Source organism: Telopea speciosissima, chromosome 7 (assembly GCF_018873765.1).
Source record: "Telopea speciosissima isolate NSW1024214 ecotype Mountain lineage chromosome 7, Tspe_v1, whole genome shotgun sequence".
NCBI classification, from domain to species: Eukaryota; Viridiplantae; Streptophyta; class Magnoliopsida; order Proteales; family Proteaceae; genus Telopea; species Telopea speciosissima.
In genome coordinates, this window is record NC_057922.1 from 62033236 (window position 1) to 62055933 (window position 22698).

The 22698-nt window shown below is 38.2% G+C and overlaps 2 protein-coding genes across 2 annotated transcripts; both read right to left on the reverse strand.

Annotated features, from left to right (window-relative positions):
* Nucleotides 1-8220: 8220 nt before the first annotated feature.
* Nucleotides 8221-11409, reverse strand: LOC122668761 (LOB domain-containing protein 22-like). The gene is made up of 2 exons (XM_043865293.1): nucleotides 10571-11409; nucleotides 8221-8408 (listed from the first exon to the last, which is right to left on the reverse strand). The coding sequence occupies exons 1-2, from the start codon at nucleotides 11407-11409 to the stop codon at nucleotides 8273-8275; spliced, it is 975 nt and encodes a 324-aa protein (XP_043721228.1). The 3' UTR covers nucleotides 8221-8272.
* A 5907-nt stretch (nucleotides 11410-17316) lies between these two features.
* On the reverse strand, nucleotides 17317-20788 carry LOC122669552 (cytokinin dehydrogenase 3-like). The gene is made up of 6 exons (XM_043866335.1): nucleotides 20414-20788; nucleotides 20125-20368; nucleotides 19423-19550; nucleotides 18243-18533; nucleotides 17883-18151; nucleotides 17317-17620 (listed from the first exon to the last, which is right to left on the reverse strand). Exons 1-6 carry the CDS (start codon nucleotides 20756-20758, stop codon nucleotides 17317-17319), a joined length of 1581 nt encoding a protein of 526 aa, XP_043722270.1. The 5' UTR covers nucleotides 20759-20788.
* Between the last annotated feature and the right edge of the window lie 1910 nt (nucleotides 20789-22698).

Here is a 22698-nt window from a genome sequence, read left to right on the forward strand (position 1 = left end):
CGACTTGTCGCCCACCTGGCCGAGTTGTCCTGCACAGGTAGGTAACACAAGACAAAAAAGTGCCGACCTGAGTCGGTTAGTACACTTCGATGCTTAAGTCAGATCTCTGCAATAGATAAAAAAGCTCAAATCCAAAAAGTAGGAAATGAAAGTCCCCCTTACCTGGAATAGGAGCTACTATTTATAGGTTTGAGATATCAGATTGGTACAAGAGTTGTATGTTCATAGGCGGTAGCTTGGGTCTCATGTAATCCTAAGTGTCTTTTTCAGGATTCGACACCTGTCGGGTTGGGAGTCATGCAGAAAGCATGACCTTGACCAAACTTGGATCATGGTTAACTTAGTTAACCGTGCGGGTTTAGGTATTTAGAGTCATAGGTCTGATCCGAGTAGACCAGGCCGATCTCACACCTGACTCGGCGACCGATTTCACTTAGTGCTGGCGGGTTCGTTTCGTCATCGGATTGTCATCAGTTTGGTTGTTCACGTTGCTTGGTTCCATACGCATGGTCCGATTTCTGATTTAGTGTTTGGTTCGGCATGGGCCGGTCCTTGACGTGTCCTCTATTGATTGGCTGTCTCCAATTATGGTTCATCACTAATCAAATATACAAATTGTAGTTTTGGTCAACTGGTTGAACAAGAGCGTAGAAATAGCATACAAATGGCCTCAAGAATGACCAACCATAAGAATAATAAACCTCCTGCAAAAATTATGCACGTCTTCTCCAAGAGCTCTAAGAACAGATTTTTCCTTAGCTTCTCTACCAAGCTAAACTATTCCTCTTCTGTAACCTTGTCACTTTCTCTCGCCTTAGAGAAAACTCACTACACACACTTTCTAAAGTGACTCTTCGTATAAGTACAAAAATCAAGGTAGTGCTTGCCAACTCATATGGCACTTGCTTTCACATGGATTTGGGCCCAAGTTGACCCAACTCCCAATAATCTCCACATGGGGTTGGACCCAACACCCAACAACCTCCACTCTAGTCCCATGAAGAGGACTCCCCCATACCGGAGACTCATATGGCATCCATGCCTGTCAAATTTATGCATAATTTATGCTTCTCCTTTAACACTAACTTTGTAATCATATATGACGGATTCCGATCATTATCAGCTCAAGTTCTGGTTGTGTACTTTCCCTAGTTGGCTCGCGATTGTATTATAAAGAAGGCAAACCTAATTAAAGTGGATAGAATTTTCATCAACCCACTTTCAAGATATCTTGTACCCAATGGTATGGGACCTCAATGTGCTTGATCCTAGAGTGGAATGTAGCATTCTTGCTTAGATCGATAGTACTTTGATGGTCATACCTAATACTCCTTTTGTTCCAAACCCAACTCCATAAAAAGCAAAAGGAAAATTATCAGCCCCACCCCCTCTGGTAGCCCGTTAAATTAATGCAATCCCACTAACCACCAAAATTTCAATTCTTGCCCCAAAACTAGTGGAATTAATCTTTTAACTGTTAATTAGTGATGTTAGCAGGTTATTTTTTTTTAAAGACAATTTTGTTCTTGTTTTTATTCTATACCTTTATTTTTTTATTCTTTTTTCTTTCCTTCTGCTGTTTTTTTCGATGAACCCAAACTCTAGCGGGGACTGATGCTCCGACAACATGTTCCAGTGAGAATTTCTCCAATTTTACGTCTGTTGCGTCAAGAAATCGTCGAGTGGTCCTGCGAGTGTCGTCACCTGCAAGTGGACCAAGGGGTCAACAGAGAGAACCGGTGTGGTTCCGGCCTAGGGCTCTCCGATGCCAAAGTTAGATCTCCTGAGCAAACAGATGAATAGTGATTATTCAATATGAGTTTAGATATCCCTTGATGGGGTTGTGTACCTTGCCTTTTATAGTAGTGTATGGCGGTGTGGAGAGTCCCAGTTTGATGGCGAGTGTGCCATTGAGTGGATAGAGACCCTGAGTAATAGGGCTCTATCCTGATTGGCCATCTCCCTGCGGGAGGGAATGTCCTGGTGGTATCAAGATCCTTGGCAGATAGATACTCGCGTGTAGTGATAACGTCATTGGTGCTTGAATCCGTCTGGGTGACGTGACTTTTAAGCGGTGGCCTAAAGTCCTGGTGGTGGCATGAGTCTATAGTGACACAATTGGGTCATAGACGAGTGGCCTCGGTGTCCGTGTACATCACGTCTGCGTCCACGATGCCGCGCCTGGGTGCAGGCTGCACCTGGGTGGGACCCCCGGTTGGTTCTCCTTGGTTCTGGAGTTGGTCGCTTTGTGACATGTGACAGCCGCTGATTGGTTCGGTGAATCTTGGATGTATCAGCATCCTGCTCCTCCTCTTTCCCTACTGTTTGGCAGGAATCGACTTTTCTATACGTAGCTAGAGGGGAACGAATATTCAATACAAATAAATTCTCAGGAAAATTATGCTTCCAAAGGGGATTAAAAGGTGTAAACTACCAAAATTCTCTATTTCTCTGCAACTCCAAACGCCATTTCTGACAAACTCTCACCACTTAGTATCGTATTTTTCTTATAGTTTTCTTATTGAAGAACCAGAGTTGCTTCTTGATTTTTTCACCATTTTTGGACCTCTAGCTCTGATCACTTTGAAGCTAATCCAGTGATAATTTATTTCAATTTTGGCGAGTCTACATCAGTTTGGGCAGTAGATTTCCAATTTTGTCCTCTAAAATCTATTATGCTTCATGAGATTCGATCTTTTGTTACGTCTGTGAAATTTTTTTGTTGATCTTGTACTTTATTGAAATAGATGAAATGATTCGACCAAAGCAAATAGTACTTTTTAGCTGTTCTCTTGAAATATGGTTTATTTCTTTCAGTTAATGAAACAGAAAAGAAAGAAAAAAACTGACATTTCTGATTCACTCTTTTTGGTGTTGAATTCGAAAGGCTTACGAAGGGAATAGGAAGGGAAAAGAGCCAGATAGGAACTTTCAGTCTGTTTTCTTTCTTTATTGAAAGAGGTTGTTGAGAATTGCAAACCCCAGGGTCAAGTTTAGAGTTTTGAACACCCACGGTTCTACGATTGCAGAGGTGAGTAGAGGTGACAGAAATCAGACCTCACTTCGCAGGTCTAATCAAACCTCACTGCCCATATCTGTGTGCACAGGTCTTCTCTCTCTCCTTTGGCTTCTCTCTCATGTATTAGGTACTCTGTTCTATTCTTCCGCATCCATTCTTCTTTTCTTCCTCTTCTACCGTATTATTACTCTGTTTGTTGCTATTCCTACAACTGACAACCTATTTTATGGTAAAACAAAGCTGCTTTGAACTCCTTGATAGAAATCGATTGGACTTGAAATTTTGGGGTTTGTATTACTGGCTGAAACTCGGAATCCAGACCCAAAAGATATCTCTATTGAGAGATAGAACTCAGAACTGGCTTGAACTTCTGCCGCCAAATTTCTCTTCAAGCTGATTTTGCTCACATATGGTTTGACCTTTGAGATAAGCCTAATATTTTTCTCCGTCACCGATCGCACCTCCCTCTCCTTTGGACCTACATCTACTATACCCCGGTGGTGCTTGTGGTGACCTAGAACCATTGAAGGGTATTTTTTTTTAATTGAGGTGGGCTGGGGTTTTTATGTTTTAATGTAGAGGGTATTTTAGTCATTTGTATTTCACACAGTTAATCTGTTAGTTTTTTTTTGGGCCAGAATTGAAATTTTAGTGGTTAATGAGGTTGTATTAATTTAACGGGCTATTGAAGGGTGGCTGATAATTTTCCTAAAATAAAGGCTTCAACCATAGCATCTCCTTACAAGATTTTGTAGCAGCAATGTATTTTGCCTCTCTAGTTGATAGTGAAACACTTTTTTGCAACTTTAATTGCCAATTGATGGCTCCCCCCTCCAAAAATAAACCAATAAGCAGAAGTAGACTTCCTCCTGTTAAGATCTCCTATCATATCTGAATCTATATAATCTTTCACTATGAATGATGAATTTCCAAAACATAAACAAACTTTAGATATGTCTCTTAGATATCTTAGAATCAATTTTATAGCCTCCTAATGTTACTTGTCTAGATATTCTAAATAACTACTAACAACACCAGTGGCATAAGCTATGTGAAGCCATGTACATATTATAACATACATCAAACTCCTTACAGCTAAAACATAAGGGATTTTCACCATTTTGTTCTTCTCTCCATTACTAGTTCGAGACAACTTAGCACTCAACTTGAAATTACTAGCTAATGGTGTATACACAGGCTTGACATTCTTCTTATTGAATCTTTCAATTACCTTCTCAATATGATGTACTTTTCTTGTGATAGCTACAACTTCTTGTTCTTCCTAAAACGTTTGATTGTCATGCCCAAAATCTGCTTTGAGTCCCTAGATCCTTCATGTCAAAGGTCTTATTCAATTATTTTTTCAACTCGTCAATCAAGTAGAATCTTGACCAACAATGAACATATCATCAACATATAACAAGAGAATAATACATAATGAATCTGAATATTTTCTGAGGTAGACATAATGGTCAACAATGGTTGTAGTAAAACCATTTTTCAACATAAATGAGTCAAACATTATGTATTATTGTCAAAATTCTTACTTCAACCCATACAAGCTCTTCTTCAACTTGCACACCATGTGCCTTGCCTTTCACAAGGAAACCTTCTAGCTGCTCCATTTAAATTTCTTCCTTTAAATCTCCATACAAGAAAGTTGTTTTCACTTCTAATTGCTCAATCTAAAAGTCTTGACTAGCAGTTTGACCAAGGATAGTGTGAATATAAGGGATCTTCACCACGGGTGAAAAGATTATATCAAAATCACTACCCTTTCTACTCGAATCCTTTGACAACCAGCCTTGTCTTGTACCTTATTTTCTTTTCATCATCTTCACTTTTTTAGCTTGAAAATCCACTTGTTCTTCAAATTTTTCTGCCCTTTTGGCAGTTCAACCAACTCATAGTTCTTATTTTCATGCAAAGAATAAAGCTCTTCTTGCATAGCTTTCTTCCATTCAACCTTTTGTTCATGAATCATGGCTTCTTCAAAAATTTCCAACTCACCATTTTCAGTAAATGTCACATACCTTGATGATAGTTATTTTATTGAAGTTTTCCTTTCTCTTTGTGACCTTCTAATCATAGGTGGCTCTTTTTGAGGTAACTGCTCCATAGTTGTCATGACACCTAGGCGAACCAAGGCGTTGGAGGGCTGCCTAAGCGCTTAGGCGACAGGCACCCAAGACATACTATGGAGCACGATACCAAGTGCCCTCAAACGCCTTGGTGTGGATAATTTTCTAATTATCATAAAATTCTTTCCAAACTATGGCCATTAAAGTCCCAATCACATTGATATATGAACACCATCAGGCAACACCCAAAAAACCTGAAACAAATATAACTTAATGGTTTTGTTAGAATATAAGAAATTCAAACTACAAATTACTAATAAGTGTGTGAAGGGCTTGGACTTTCTGATTCCAACAGTTTTAGATACTCCATTATTTCCACACCTTTTTTTGATTTGGATCTCCCTCTTGGCTTACTTCAACTGTTATTTTTTTTCTTTATGCTTTGAACCCCTGTTCTTCAATAATCCAAGCATGTAAAAATGAAGAATCTTTTTATTTCTTCAATCAATAAATTGCTTGTAACTTGACTTGTGGTAATAATACCATCAGATGTCAAGTTGCAAAGGGATACAACTAGTCTCCCAAGTATCAGGTAATGAACTCAGCAACAACAATGCTTGCAACTCATCATCAAACACCATCTTCATAGCTACCAACTAATTTACAATACTTTGCATTCCATTCAAGTGCTCTGCAATTGATTCGTTTTTCTTTAAATTTCTAGTTTACAAATTTTTTGATTAAAAATGTCTTGTTTTCAACTATCTTCTTTCATACATATCATGTAATTTCTTCCACAAATAACTTGCATTAGTTTCTATTGACACATGATGGAACACAATATCATTCAACCACTATCGGATTCAAGCAATTGTTTTTTCTGTCCAATTTCTTCCAATCATTAACAGATACAGATTCTGATTTCTTATCTATTATCTCAATTGGCGATTAAAAGTATCTTGAATAGAGAATGTCTTCTAGTTTTATTTTCAAATCAATTAATTGCTTTCATTCAAACTAATCATCCTTGAAGAGATGTTTGCATCCAGTTTTGATTCATACACAAATAATCCAACCAAACTCTGATACGAGTTATTAGAAAGAGGTGCGGAAAAAACCTTCCTACTTGTGTGAGTACAAAATGCAGCTACGGACTCACAAAATCGTGTTATCACCAAAACAAATCATGCTCACGAAAACATATACAACACATGATGTAAATAGAAACAAAAAATATAAATGAACAAGCAAACACAAAACCAAAGGAACACCAAATTTAACGTGAAAAACCCTTCCATGTGAAGAGAAAAACCACGGGACGACTCGGAGAAAAATCCACTAAAATCAAGTAAGGATTACAATGTTTCACCTCTCAAGTTTATGTCCAAAACTTGACTTGAGATTCACAACAAGATTGAAAAAGAAACAACAAGCACTTGACGACTTTACAATGTTACTTCACACATCAACAAGTTGCTACTCTTCTACCTCTTAATAGCTCCAAGAAAATGTATCCCCTAAGCTTTAAGAAACCAACCGAATGCATTAGCTGTCTATGAGATGGCGCTGAGTCAATCTGGATATGTTTTTATCTTGTTTCTCAATTAGTCCTTGTACACCCTGTATCCATATCTGTATCTTCTCTTTTAGGTAAGGTAGAGATAATTGGTAGATATACACAGATATGGATATAGGGTGTACAAGGACTAATTGAGAAACAAGATAAAAACATATCCGGATTGACTCAGCACCATCTCATAGACAGCTAATATAATGCACAAACTATAGCTTTGGTAAGCCGGTTGAACAAGAATGTAGAAATTGCACACAAATGGCCTCAATAATGATAAACCGTGAGAATAAATCTCCTACAAATATTTTGCACATCCTCTTCTCCAAGAGCGTTAAGAACAAACTTTTTCTTAACTTCTTTACCAAGCTAAACTATTCATCTTCTCTAACCTTGTTACTTTCTCTCTCCTTAGAAAAAACTTGCTATACACTTCCTAAAGTGACTCTTTGTAAGATTACAAAGACCAATAAACCAAGGTAGTGCTTGCCAACTCATACGGAACTTGCCTTCACATGGGTTTGGACCGCAACTTAGCCCAATACCCAACAATCTCCACATGGGGCTAGACCCAATAAGGCCCAACACCCAAAAAAATTGAATCGAGAGATTTGGCCAAACCCGATCTTGATTTAAACTGCTTCCATCAGACTCTCTTTAAATTTTTCTAGGGTTCCGCCAATCCTGGCCCATTCCAGTAGCTTCCAAACCGATTTGCTAGGGGTGAGCATTGAGCTGTTTGAGTGGTGGTGACCCAGGCCCAACCTAAGATATTCAAGCCCGGAGCAGGGCTAGGGATTTCTAGGGTTGGATGGGGGCTCGGATAGTTTTCTAATTATTATAAAATGCTTACCAAACTGTGGCCATTAAAGTCCCATTCACATTGATATATGAACACCATCAGGCAACACAAAAAAACCTGAAACAGATATAACTTAATGGTTTTGTTAGAATATAAGAAATTCAAACTATAAATTACTAATAAGTGTGTGAAGGGCTTGGACTTTCTTTGGATTTTTTGGGGCTTCAGCTCAGGCAGCTTCGTGATTACCATGAGCATTAACCTGGGCCCAATCCAAGACCAAAAGTATTCATTCAACCTCAGGTTTCTTTGGGGTTGGGAGTTGGATTAAGGCTGTGTTTGGTATGCACTCGGAATAGATTCTGATTTTAGAATGCATCTGAGGTGAGAAATAGAGAAGAATTGAATTTCAAAAAGCATTCTAGACCTAGAATTTATTCCATGATTGCATATCAAACACAGCCTATGATCTTGTTGCCCATTAAGTGCCCACCTTGCTGCTATCTTGCTTAACGAGTCAGGTACTCAGCATTCCTCTTGTAGCTTGTCAAAATAATTTTCTTCTCAAAATAAAATTAAACACTTAACACTACACATTCTGCAAAGCTGTTAAAGAAGCAATATGTTGGAGTACTCCTGTCCTCCATTCTTTTTCATTTGGATGTTAATATTTACATAGAGAGACCACAACATAAGACACAAACAACAAACAAACAAACAAACAGAGAGAGAGAGAGAGAGAGAGACCAGGGCATTTTTTCTCTTTTTGGGGAGAGATGTTTTGTTTCACATTGCTAGCCTTAGCTGTTACAATTTGTAAGAGTAAATAAAGAAGCTGCCCCCTTTAAATCATGTTCTGGAACATGCTCCATTGAGTTATCTTCTCCTTTAAGCACCACTGAATCAGCCTCATCTTCTTTTAGTACAGCATTGTCACTGAAAAAATAACCACAAATATCTGAGAGGAGATTAAATAAGTAAATAATATCTACCATTAGCTACTTTTTTTTACCTCACAAGTAAATATGGATGATAATTGAAACTGCCAACTTTGACAAATAAGCAGTAGCAACAACAACAACTCAGCCTTATCCTAACTAAATGGGGTCGGCTACTTGCATAGTCTGAGTCTTCTGCCAAGTATGACCTCAGATAGAGCCTATTGGAGGGCAAGGATCCATGTTATCGACACTATGTAGATGAGATTTTCCTGATTTAAAAAATTCAATTTGTTCTAATTCATTTATGTCAATATAAATTAAAATCACATCTAAAATTGGTCTACGAAATTTACTTTTATATTATGATCTGTTTGTATATGGTAATTCTAGTAAAAACTAATTGACAGTAATTTTTATATAAGTAAATTAATGAACAAAAGTTTTCTGCTCCGCCGAACAGAGGTGGTCAGGAACAATCAACTACCAAAGTCTCTCCTATTGAGAGAGTGACCAAAATATTCCTCCCTTCATTTTTCTCCTCCATCAGACCAAAGGAACTCTCCCCTAACTTATATTAGATTTACAAGTTCAACAATGAAAAGGTTGTGATATGTCACAAGTTGAAGGTATTGAATGAAGATGGCTGATAAGGACCATTGTTGAAAACTGAAATAGCGGGGGGGGGGACAAGATGCTTATGGTTTTAGGGAAGACATGACCCAAAGTGGAATGAGGAAATTAGATTCTTTCATGTTAATCTCAAATTAGTTATTTTAAACAATATTAAGTTTTTGGCACACACACACACACACACACAGAAAACATAATAAATACAAGGTAAAATTTTAAAAAAATAAAATTGAATGGCTGTTTGAATCAAACAATGCCACAACTTTTATCATTTGAACAGTGAAAACAGTTAGTTAAAATACTTATATGGTCAATTAAAAATTTAAATGAGATAAAAACACATAAAGAATATAACTATAACTAATTAGGATTAAGTAATGAAGCAGACAATTTGCCAAGTAGTTGTCCTACTTAATTACCTTAATTACTTTTATATGATTTGAAATTTTGAACAAAGATTGTGCTAATTTAGCCATCATGTTGGTAAAATGTTATATTCTTTTCACCAATAAGTTGGTATATGGTGGGATTCATGACGGAAAAATAAATATTTTCTGATAATTACAACAATAATTCAGCCTTATCCCAACTTAATGAGATCGGCTACATGGATCCAATCAAAACAAAGTAGGGAAAACTGAGGTCTAAACAGAAGAGGAGAATGAAGAGATGGGGAAAAGAGGGATGCGAAATGAAAAATGAAAAATAATAGAAAAAATGGAAGTAAGAAATTAGTTTGTTATCTAAATATCATCAATGGTACCAAAGAAATGCTATAATTAAAACACTGATTATTTATGTCTTATTTAAACAAAATTTTTATTAAAGAATTAGTATGCTACCACTTATATAATTGTCCTCTTCTTCTTCTTTTTCTTTTTCTTTTTTTTTTTACTTTTAAGCTTAAGATTTTTCAGAATGCAACCTGCATGAAAACATTTGCAATCTTAAATTTTTTTTTTTAGACAAAAAGATTACAACCATGACTACATGAGTCAACCTTTTTTGGAACTCAATGTTGAGGTTGTGAACTTATCAAAGCTAAGTATAAATTTCAAGTTTATAGAAACTCTAATCTGCTAGAACTTTTGATTTGAATCATGGTTATGTGAATATATAGTAAACCAGTATTAAAATTTCCTAACCAAGGATCTTCATTTTTTATAACATATTTGGGGAATTGATTGCGAATCATATACAAATTCAAACCAAACAACAAATTAGGTAATAGTGATTTGAAATCTTTCTTTTATTTGGTCAAGATATCTTTCTGTGTTACTATCTACAACATTTGGCTGGAAAGGAACTTGAGAAAATGGACCAAGAAATTGCCTCTTTCCATTTGAAATGAAATCAATCAGAATCAAAAGAAAGGGGCAAGTGATGCAGTAATTTAGTAAAAAAGCCATCTTTTTGCAAAGGATCTTTCATTATTTTTAAATATTTTTTTTCAAGAGAAAGATAAATCATTTTCACAGGAATAATAACAAATGATAATGAATATAGAGAAAAAAGATAAAAACAAACCTGCATTGGATGGAATCTTTGTGATCAAAGGGAAGGGATTGCTGCTGCCTATCCTCAAAGATTCCAAGAAGTGGTTTGATATCCTCACATTCATTCATGAAAGACTCCTTATTAACATGTAAAGAAGAAAGAGGTGATGAAGCTTCAGGATCATCATTGATCCTATTAGGGTTAGGGTTAGGATCATGTTGCATAACCCATTGGTTATTAATACCTTGGTGGTAATGATGATTGGTGTTGTCCTGCACAAAGTAACCTTGTTGTTGTTGATGATGATGATGATGATGATGATGGGGAAGCATAGGAGGGGTTGTTGTTGTTACATAAGAAGCAGCAGAAATAGGATCTGGAATATGATTATTATTATTAATGGCTTCTTGTTGCTGCAACAATTGTAAATGAGCCTGAGCTTGAGCACGACAAATAGCGAGTTGATGAAGAACGAGTTGGAGTTGAGCTTTATCACGTTCGATCTGACACTGTAATTCATGAATCAATCTATAACATCCACCAACAGGATCATTGGCTCGGATATCGGCTTGTAAGATCATTGTACGCATTGCTTCGTCTTTTTGAGATGGATCAAGATTTCGTATGATTTTGAGAATGTTACTTACACCGAATAGCTTGTGTGCATTAAGGAATTGACGTTGTTGGTCTGCTGGGAAATAAGGGGCGAGAGTACAACCAGGAGTGCATTTCCTTCGCTGGTATTTACATGCCGCACAAGCTTGTTGGCTGCTGCTGCTGCTACCGCTGCTGGTGCCGTTGTTTGCTCCTCTACCATTACTATTATTGTTATTAATAATACCATTGATGCTGCTGCTACTGCTACTCATGTTATTGTTTGTTTGTTGGTTAGAGAGAGAGAGAGAGAGAGAGAGAGAGAAAGAGAGGATGGAGGGGGATTTCTCGGCTGGGATTCCGGCGGGTGGGTTGGTTTGATGATGAGGCTTTCCGGTGTTTTTTCCTGCTTTTCTTACTGAGACCAAAAGGAATGAAATATGGGATTGAAGAGAGAGAGAGATTTTAGAGGGGAGAAAAGAGAGGAGAGACACAACAAACAAACAACGACGAGGAGGACGAAGTTAATAGCTTTGGTTGAAATTGAAACAAATCTACTCCTTCAAAATAGAGGCAGAGAGAGAGACAGAGAGAGAAAGAAAGAGAGAGGAAATGGTAAATCATAACAGATTTTGTTTTATAGGATATTTCGGGAGATATTGAGATTAATATGGAAGGTCGGGTAAGACCGCTCCACAGCGTGTTAGTTTTTGACCTTCAATCCCTTTAATTTTAGGATTATTCTCCATACCATATAATCATATAATGATGCATCGTTACATTTGAGGGAGTCCTGTTACATTGAATCTCTGATGAGCATGGATTTAACGCACCGTACGGATTGGGTATCAGCCATCCCAAGAAAATGATACGATACTGATATAGATCGAACCGTATCAAATAGTTTTGTCTCTAGTTTTTCTTGAAAAAAACAAAAAAAAAAAAGCCCTTTTTTTTTTTTATTTTTTTTTTAGAGTTTTAACCTTTGTCTCTACCATTTTACCTTTATGGATAACCCAATACGAGTGAATCGATACCGATACCTCAAACCATGCTAATGATTTAAAGTATAGTAAAGGTGTCAATTAGAACGGTTCTTAATCGATTTCAATTTTGATAAGGTTCAGTCAGAACTGGTTAGATCAGTCCAAATCAACCAGTTCAACTCAAACTGAATTGAATCCTTATCAGGTCAGTTTTAATTTGAGTTTTATTAAACCAGTGAAACCAAAAGGGGGCGATTGAGAACAATAGAAATTCGAATTGAACCTCATAAAAAATCACATAAAATTGGAAAAAGTAATAAAAAAATATTTATATATCATGGTTGGAAAATTAGGTTTTTTGACTTGGACAACTACATAAGTCAAGTAAAAAAAAATTGAAACCTAGCAAGGAATCGTGAAGACTGGCACACGTTTAAGAAATCATCAGAACATGCATGTCCAAGTTAGCCTGAGTTTTCATTGATTCTGTATTGTTGCCCGAATCATGTGAAACTCACTAAATGTGGGTTTTTTTATTGAATCATATACTATTCATAGACCATAAGTTTGATGTACAACTACACTGCCTAGAGTTTACGGCGTTGATGATGTGGTGTTGAAATTTGCAACCATGTAGCAAAGCAATATAAAAAAATTTGCCACATGAAAGCCAAGGTGTCAAAAGCTCATGCCACAAGTAAAAGCTCATGTACTACTCACAGCCAAGGGGCCACGGATGCCGCCAACATGATGCAAGTAGGTGACTCGGCCGGCCATGATAACATTGTTACGAAAACAACGCCCAGAATGGTGATTTGCAGAAGAAAAACGAAAGATAGAGAAGAACACACAATGCACAACACAGAGATTTTACGTGGTTCATCTCCAATCTGGAAGCTACATTCATGGCTGAGCAGTAGAACAGATTTCACTATGTTTCTGAAGTGTTACAAAACCCTCATCTTACTCTCTCAAAGAGATAAGATCAATAAATAAGGAAACCCTAACCCAGAAAGTACACAAATGCCCCTAGTCCAAAAGTTACCAAAAAACCTAGGCCGGACCAAAACATAACACATGACTCAAAAGGTACTCGTTTCGAAGATCTCGACGAGCCCAACAACACTCCCTGCATTCCGAGATCGTTTCGAGGCCGAAACGGCCCTCCGAAGGTCTCAACCGCACTTTCTAGATCAAATCAGGCTTCACAAACAACAAACATGTATTGCAGGGGACTTGCCATAGCAAGGTCGTGCGGCCATGGTGGGAGGCTTCACAATTGGGGTAGCCCTTAGATGGGTGTTCAATCTTCTACAAACAAGATCAATGGCTTAGGATAAGGCGCTCGGATGGGAAGTCTTTAATGCCCGCATGACTAAGCTGATTGGCTGTGTGTGTTTTATAATCGTGCACCATCTCACACAATCACTAGAAAATGGGATTTTTTAGGTTCTTGCTCTATTGGGTGCATGGTGCTACATTAGTTGATGCTTGGCTTCGCCGGAGTTGATATTTGGACATCAGAGTATCGCCGGAGAATGGGATTGGACCCGGGTAGCAATAATCTAGGTTTGCAAATTCTCTTTTTCTTAAACTAGGTTGTTTTTTTATGTATGCCTAGTATGTGTTCGCTGTAATCGGAGTTTAAATATTTGATTTCATAGATTGTATTTTCAGTCAAGTTGGGGTTTTGATTGAAAGGGGGTTGTTGCCCTAAGTAGTGTTGTGGCACTATCAGAATTAGAAGAGCGAGCTCCTAGACTGTAGGAACAGTCAAAGAAAAAGTTGGTCCAGTTCTGATTCCTTAGCAGTCCTTCGCAATCAAATAATCAAACATTAACCCTAAGTATACAAATAATTTTCTAACCATATAAATAATTGAATATATATTTTTAAGATACAAATCATCAAACATTAACCCTTATTTTTTCTTTGTAATTTTGATATACATAACCTTTATAAATTATAATTATTAAGTTTGAACTAGGATTAAATCTGCACCTTAAATGGGCCGGTCTTGCAGTTTCTGTTGTCAGTTCCATTTTGGTTTTTTTTGGGACCATTGGAAAATTATCCTTGAACTGTCCCATCCCAATTACTAATGAGTCCCAAAATCAACTCTGAAAATCATGTTATTTCGTAATTGATCGGGTCAAATTGAAGTTTCAATTTCAATACAAATTAATATATTTAATGTACATCATATATGACAAGAAATAATTATGATTTTACAATCAATGTAGATTATAGATAATACAATGCTTAATTTTAAGTAACCCCACAAATTTGTTTCACTTATCTGAAGTGGAGATTGAACTAATCAAATCGCTAATCCGTGTGTGATTTCAAGCATAAGAGAGGGAAATTTTGGGATATTAATTTATCCTTTTTCTGGGATAAGAATCTTCAATCATGAAGAGCTAGGATTCCGAATGGTTATGTATTAGAATCCCTCTTAAGATCTTAAGATAAGATAATCAATCATTTTCAAAAGGATAATCTTTTCTCATTTAAAGAGAGACATTAATATCTTACCAAAATATAGATACCTACCACCAATACCGATACTGATATATAGAAACATCTTACTGTAGCAAGTTGTATCGGTATCAATTCGAAATCACAATAGTATTTTTTATCTAAAAATACCACATCCATACCATATTGGGTGATTCATATCGATCAGGTATCGGTATCAATTGCAGTCAATACTGATACAAATCCCTCAACATATTCAATTACTCAATTTGATACCCATTCCTAAAACCGTGCTTCTATAGTCAAAGCCGTCTAGAAAGGGTTACCTGTCGCGAAGAAAAAAACTTTGGAGCAGAGTGGAGCCGCTTAGAAAGGGTTACCTACCGCTATAGTGAGAGCCGCCGAGGACAACGGCTACGGAAGCATAGTAGTTTGTTATATGCCTAATGGGGGCCACTCTAATGTATGGACACTAGATTGGGCTAGTCTAGTATGGAATAGGTTAAAAGACTTGATTTAACACGTTCCATCAGCTTTAGAGCTTTAGACATATCGATCAAGTACCTAACATTTTCATTCCTGGTAGATCTTGAGAAGGCCTACATTCAAATGATCCAAGTGTGTTTTGCTCCATTCAATTGTTATTTATGCATTTGGGCTGAAGTTTTCAACCCGGCCTAAGATGAGCTGAGCTTGGATGGGCTAGCTAGGGTTGGCACTTGGCACCCAACTGGGTTGAGCATTTTGGGATCCAATCCGGCCCATCCCACTTGATTTGCACTTCCTGACTCCTTATGTTCACCTAAAAAGAAAGGGTAGCAAAGCTCATTGGATTAAATTTGATAACAAGTTGTTTACTAAGAAGCCAGATCAGCTCCCCATATATGACTCTTTATGTACGGCTTTGTGACATCGTGTCATTTTTCTTCCACAAATGCCCCTCTTAACATTCTTAATAGCAGCATGAAAGAGCATTAGTGGAAACAAAAGGACATGCATATATCACGACACCATGAAGGACCCTGATCCTCTATTGCCGAGCTGCCCGATAGGACCCTACTGCCAAGATACAACCAGGTGGGGAATGACCACCTTACCCCTGCCTGAGTGCCTTACCCAAGTGGGGATAAGGCAGTCATTTATCGTCTTACTATGTCTAGCTTGGCAGTAGGGTCCTGCCGGGCAGCTCAACAGTAGAGGATCCAAGCCTTCATGTACGGGGAGCTAATCCGGACTCATAGTAAAAGGTGCTTGCTAGAGTACTCGAGTAGTCAATAAGGGCCATAGCTGGTTTTAGGTAGGGCTGTAAACGGATCGGATTCGGCTCAGATAGTGCTATATCCGCATCCGCATCCGATTAGCTATCGGATGGATTCGGATAGTTCTAAACGGATACGGATCGGATATTTTATCCATTTACATGTAAATATAGCTTTTCGGATAGCTATAGCCTATTCGTATCCGCATCCGTTTAGCTTTTGGACGGATTTGAATAGTGCTAAACGGATACAAACACGGATACGAAAATAGATTTCGGCTATTCATTTACACCCCTAGTTTTAGGGCATAAAACGGGCTGGATCAACCTGAATCCAAACTCGATTGCATACTATTCAGCTCGAATCCAGATCCGAATCCTATTAATGCACATGCTTGTGGATCCAAATCTGACCCAAAATCCCAATATATGTGGATCAGATGTGGCTCGGATCTGGATATTTAAGTCTAACTTTGTTACCTCTTCTCTATCAAAGGTATAAACTATATAGGCCCTTTTACCAAGTCATAAATCGAATTGGCTTTTGGCCTGCCTTACCTAACTTGAACCTAAATCTGTAATGAGATCGAATCTACAATCATAATCAAAATCCAAATTATATACAGATTCGTATCGGAGTGGATCTCAGGTTTGACCCACATCATTTGAGGTACCACCAACTATTCGTACCTTAAAGCACTGTTCTAAGAATTGGTATAGGATCGGCCCAATCGGCCAGATCCCGACCCTAATCCTGCTGACCCGGTGCGGTCGATCTGTAATGAATTTCTAGACTTTGGAGTTTAGGCCAATTCCTTTGCCGATTCCACATAAATACATAATTTAGTTTTTTAAGATTAAAAAAAAAAGGCATACCCAGTGCACAAGGCTCCCACCATTGCGGGGATTGAAAGAGGGTCATAATGTCCGCAGCTTTACCCCTCGCTATGCGGAGAGGTGCTTGTTTGTGTTTCGTTTTGAGTGTTTCTGGGAGCACAAATAGAAATTTATGCTGTATGGAAGAGTTTTGACAGAACATGTCCCACATGTTCTGAGGTTTCTGAGCACAAGTTGTAAAATTGTGTCTGATAAGATGTTTATTTTAACCTTTATTAGCTAAAATAATATAGTAAATGTTTCAAAAACAGATTTTATCAAACACCTTCGGTGTTCTAATTGTCTTCTAGAAATGTTTCCAGAACAAGTTTATCAAGTGGGTCAAAAGCGATTTCTCAGCACAGAAATAGAAAAAACTGGATTCTGCTATTTCAAGTGGGCTCTAAATTTTCTACACTGAAAAAAAATTTATATTTGCAACTACAAATGTGCTTGTGATTGGCATAGAAAAGACCTAAAATTAAAAAAACTGATCCATCAACCTTGTAGAGATACTTCTAATATGATGAATTATTCATGTCTTTCAAGACTAATATAATTCACTCTTACTCCAGTTCTTAGCCTTAGAAATTAAAAATCCTTTGACCTGGGGATAGTATGGCTAATGGATCAAACTTATTCTTCCTTTCTTTGAACAAATCCCATTTCGGTCCAAAGTGATTCATCCACTCTTCTCTGGTTCTGTAATTGGGAAGATATTGCTTCACCTTAATACCAACCTCTTCACAAAACTCCATTATCTTTCTGTTCTGGTTCACCAACTCTAAACCATGAACTTCACTCCCACTTAGACTACTTGATCTCAATAGTCCAACAGAATAGAAGATATCTTCATCTGGTGTAACTGCTGACATCTTATCATCCCACCTGCAAATGCAAAATAGATTTTCAACTCATCAGTTCTGAACAAATTAATGGTACAGATCTTCTACGGGGCGCCCTGCCCTGTCCTGTCTGTGGTGTGCAGACACAGGGTTGTGCACAATGATCGCCTTACCCCTGCTTGGGCAAGGCACTCAGGCAGGGATAAAGCGATCAAGCGATCGCCTTGTGTCTGTGCAGCACGACAGGACGGACAGCCCGCGCCGCCGTAGAAGATCTGGGTCTTCAGTAATTCTTCACTACTCACTTGCTTTTAATCATGGGGTAGACAAGGATAGGTCCGCTAGCGTTCGGGCTTTGTTGAAGGATACCCTTAAAAACACCAGCATCGAAATCCAAGATTTGAGATTTAGGGACGAAGAGATTAAGCCATGGATGAGGAATGTCCGAAAGTCCTTTAGAACGAAGCTCTAATTCTCCTCTTCGAACCCTATCGAGGAAATCTATATAAGACACATCTTTGGCGAAGATAAAACCAGGGATGAAGCTCAACCCTCTAAGCAACATTTCTAATTCCTGAACAAGATAAAATACTAAGAGATCAAAATCAAGAATATTACACCATTTAAGAAAGAAAGAAAGAAAGATATTGTAACAGATCACACACCCTATCAACAGTATCGACAGAGAGATGGTCGTAATACTTGGCCACTTCTAAGCAGTAAAGGATACCATGTTTGGTTGCTAAGGAAGTAATCTTGGAATGGTCAGTGTGGGAGAAGAACGAAGATCTCCAATTATTTGCAGGACTCTGAGACATAACTAGAGAGCCTTCGACGTAATCCAGACCCTTATTTTTTTTCTTCCCTGCTTGATCTCCTCCGTTGAATGTTATCAGATTCTCTTGGTCTTTTGTGAAAGCAGAGAAATCAAGGTAGAGCATACGTACCCACTTCACCTGCAAGCATTAATTATGAATCAGACACAGATGAGGTAAATAAAGAATCATTCTGCATCAGTAAGAACCACAGAGTAATACCCTTAATTAGTTTCTTCTTGATGTTTATCTATCTTAAAATGGGTATCGTATCCGATTTGGATCCTTTGTGATCTAGGGTTGAGTGGCCATCATGCTACACTCAACTCACAGGCCACCACGTGGATTTATGTCAATCTAATGGTTGGTAGACGAGGTCAATTCAAAATTCAAAATTTAAAATTACCACTCAAAATTCAAAAATACCAGGCCGCTGTATACCAATCATTGGATCAGCATGAAATCCATATGGCAGCCTGTGGGTTGAGTGCAACACGATGGCCACTCAACCCTAGGGCCGCAGAGGATCCAAATCGATCGTATCAATATCTTAACACAATTTGGATCCTCTGTCGCCGCCGCTTGCCTGTGCAGTCGGCATGCAGCCTCACACAAGTAGAAGCAAAATGACTGCCATACCCACAGCCTAAGCACCCTGCCTGGATGGGGTCCATGCCCTACCTGTGTGAGGCTGCACGGGTAGGCGGTAGCAGAGGATCTCAATCCTTAACAACCCTCTTTCCCAAAAAGAAGAAATATAGACAACTTGGATCATGAGAATCCCTATAAAAGCATAAACGTGCCAACCATGCAGTATTGCACTACGTATGTATATGTATTATTCAATTTGGATTCTTTACGGTGGGGCAGATAGTGGCCTTGGTGCTGTCACCCAGATAGGGGTGTGGACCTCACCCAAGTAGGGTGTTTGGGCAATGGGTAGGGCAGTCATTTCACCCCTATCTAAGTGTGGGTAGCACCAAGGCCGCTACCTGACCGGCCATAGAGGATCACAATCCTGTATTATTACCCTGCTGGGGGCCGGTTCTAGGGCAATTCTTGCTCTTGTGATGATCCCAAACTGACCAAATCCTCCCAGTACCCCATAAAACAACTCCGAGTTCAGGTCTCTAGAGCAGGTCACCACCTCACCTCGCCCTGCACGTTCAATTCAATAATAGTCATTAAAACAAAAACCACTATTTATCCATCACTTATCTCTCTGTTTAACTAAAAAAAACAAATTAGTTAGTTAATAGGTAAATTAAGTGCTAGCTTCAGCCCGGGGTTTCAAGAATCAGAATGTTGGACCCAATCTGGCCGATTCATACTTTCTAAGGTTCTGCTCGAAACAGCTGGACCCCATCTAGATCTCATTTCCGAGATTAATAAACTTGCTTCAGCCCAAGTACACCTGAAATTTGGTCTCATAACATACTGGGTCTAATGACTCGGAAACAGATCCTCTACGGTGTGTTGCCTGTTCTGTGCGTGCAACGCAGACACATGGCCACACACAATGATCGTCTTATTATCCCTCCCTGAGCACCTTGCCCGAGTTGAGGTAAGGTAATCATTGTGTTCGGCCATGTGTCTGTACAACACACACAGGATGGGACAGCGTGCCATAGAAGATCTGGATATCCCTAATGACTCTGATACCATGTTGAAATATCTAACCCATAAGTTTTTCAATACAAGATTACTGCGAACATGAAAACAATTATAATACCAGTAACAACGTCCATCTCATAAACGTTGGTGATCTGAGGGCCATGACGGAAGGATTGGCCGCTGATGCCGGCGTTAGAGAGGGTTCCGCCGACGGTGAGATACAAATAATCCGTCCATGATTTGGGTGCAACACCATGCTCAAGGGTTGCATTCAAAACATCGATCCACAGCTGCTCTCCACCCACATCAACATAAGAAGCTAACCCACAAAGATTAAGATTAATCCTTCCACTTAATCCATTTCCATCACTAGTAGTAGTACTACTACTACTACTAGTAATACTCATCAAAGATCTCATATCTACCACAACACCATCTTGAGCCATGGCTTGTCCACAAACTGAATGACCATGACCCCTCGCTGCAATACTAAAAGGTGAAGAAGAAGCATATGAAGATCTTATGAGGTTTACAATGTCAACCTCAGACAATGGATACAGAACAGCAGCAGGAATCACTCGATTGAGTTTGCCGAAATCAGTAGAAGCCATGTTAATAGAATCAGAATCGATACGAAGCCTCGCGGCGATTTCAAGAGATTGAAGCTTCTCTGGTAATGAAGGAGAAGATGAACTACTCCTTAGCTTCTTCTCCATCATCGACATCAAACGTCTTACAGAGAATATCACCATGAAACAACTCTTAATATTCTTCTTACTACTTGAAGAACACATATTTGAGAAACAGAAAAGAGAGAGTGGTGAGGATTGATGGGTGTTCTTGAGGGGTATTTATCCTTAAGTTACTGAAGAAGAGAGAGAAAAAAAAAAGAAAAAGAAGTTGATATGGAAGCATGAAAACGAGGATGAAATCTTAGGTTGCAGAAAGGAAATCTTGGTGTCTGGTTCGCAAACGACGTCGGGATCTAAACATGTTTGGTTTTTTCAAAGATACGGACCTGACTTGACAATAGATTCCTAATCAATCCGTCCAAATAAGGTCGTAGTCTCTCATATAGAGTCTTTCATGATTTATCCTAGCTGGGTGAATTTTGCCTTTGCAATTGTGATGGACATGGACATGGACCCTCCCCCTCCCCATAACACATTAAAATTCAAGGAAGATTCCTAAACGACCCACAGATTTTGCATAAGAAGGGTAGAAATTAGAACTGAAGTTTATTAAATGGTTCTAATCATAGTTAGCAAAAACGGGATGGTAAAAAAATGGAAGCGGATGGTAACACAGTCAATATATACATTCATGGAGTGATACATGTTCAGTTAGAGTTGGGACTTGGGAGTCATTGTTTTAGAAATCCTTATCAGTAGATACATGCATCAGTTTGTAGCTTAATTTCGGGGTTCATGCATTGACCTTGAGTTGAATGTGATAACATGCATGAAAAATGTAACCTTTTGAATCATCTTTACGTCGGCGAAAGAATCAAGTCAATTGGAGTTCAGAAGAGAGAGATATGGTCAGTTAAGTGAACGAAAGACAAGCAATTCTATATAAGAAACAAAAATGTGTTTTAAACATGTTTTAAACGGAAAAAAGAACCGGTTGTCGTTTTTACTGTATGTTTGGGAAACAAACGGAAATATACAATTAAAACGGCAACGCTGTTTTAGATGCGTTTTTGCTGACTAGGTTTCTAATAACTCAAATTGGAACCAATTAATGAATGATTTTGATTAAAGGATTTTTATTGGTTTTGTTGTCGATTCGAGTCATTGGTTTTTTTTTTATCAGTTCTAATATATTTTAACCAATTCAAAACTAGTGGTTTATTGGTTCAAAGTAGAACCAAACCTTTTAATAAACAGTGTTACCCTTTAAAAGCATAACCAAATCAATTACTAACTAGCTTAGCGATTATGATTTAAACAGCTCGATTTGATTTCGATAAACGATTTTGGTTTGCAATTCACACCCTTATCCTCAAGGGGCTGAAGGTCCCGAGCTCATAAAGTTACCTATCATAAAGTATTAACAAGAACATTGTGTTGCATCGTAGGTGTAGGAAAATTACACCCAATCTATCTAGGGTCATAAATGTTTTAATCCCTATAGCGCGCACAAAGTCGATAATAACCCCCACTGTTCCCTTATATGTTTCTACAAAAAAAAAAAAAAAGTTCCCTTATATGTTAAGAAAACAACGCCTAGAATGACGATTTGCAGAAAAAAATGAAAAACAGAGCAGACACACAAAACCAGAGATTTACGCGATCCACCCCCGAGATGGGAAGCTACATCCACGGCCGAGTAATAGAACAAATTTTACTGTCTTATTGGAAATGTTACGAAACCTCTCATATAACCCTCCCAGAGATAAGAACATTATATAGAGAAGCTCTAACCTGAGAAATTATAGAAATACCCTCAAACCCAAAAATACCAAACCGGACAGGGTCTGACAAAAACATAACATATATCTTAAAATGTATCATTTCAAAGATCTCGATGAGCCCAACGCAATACACTGCTTCTGGTAATGACATATGCCATTTTTCGACAATCCAAAATTTTTGAAACGATCCTCCAAAAATCCCAAATAAACGAAATCAGACTTCACCAATAATTCTATACCCCATGGAAATTAACATTGGAAGTCATTGGTCAAGGG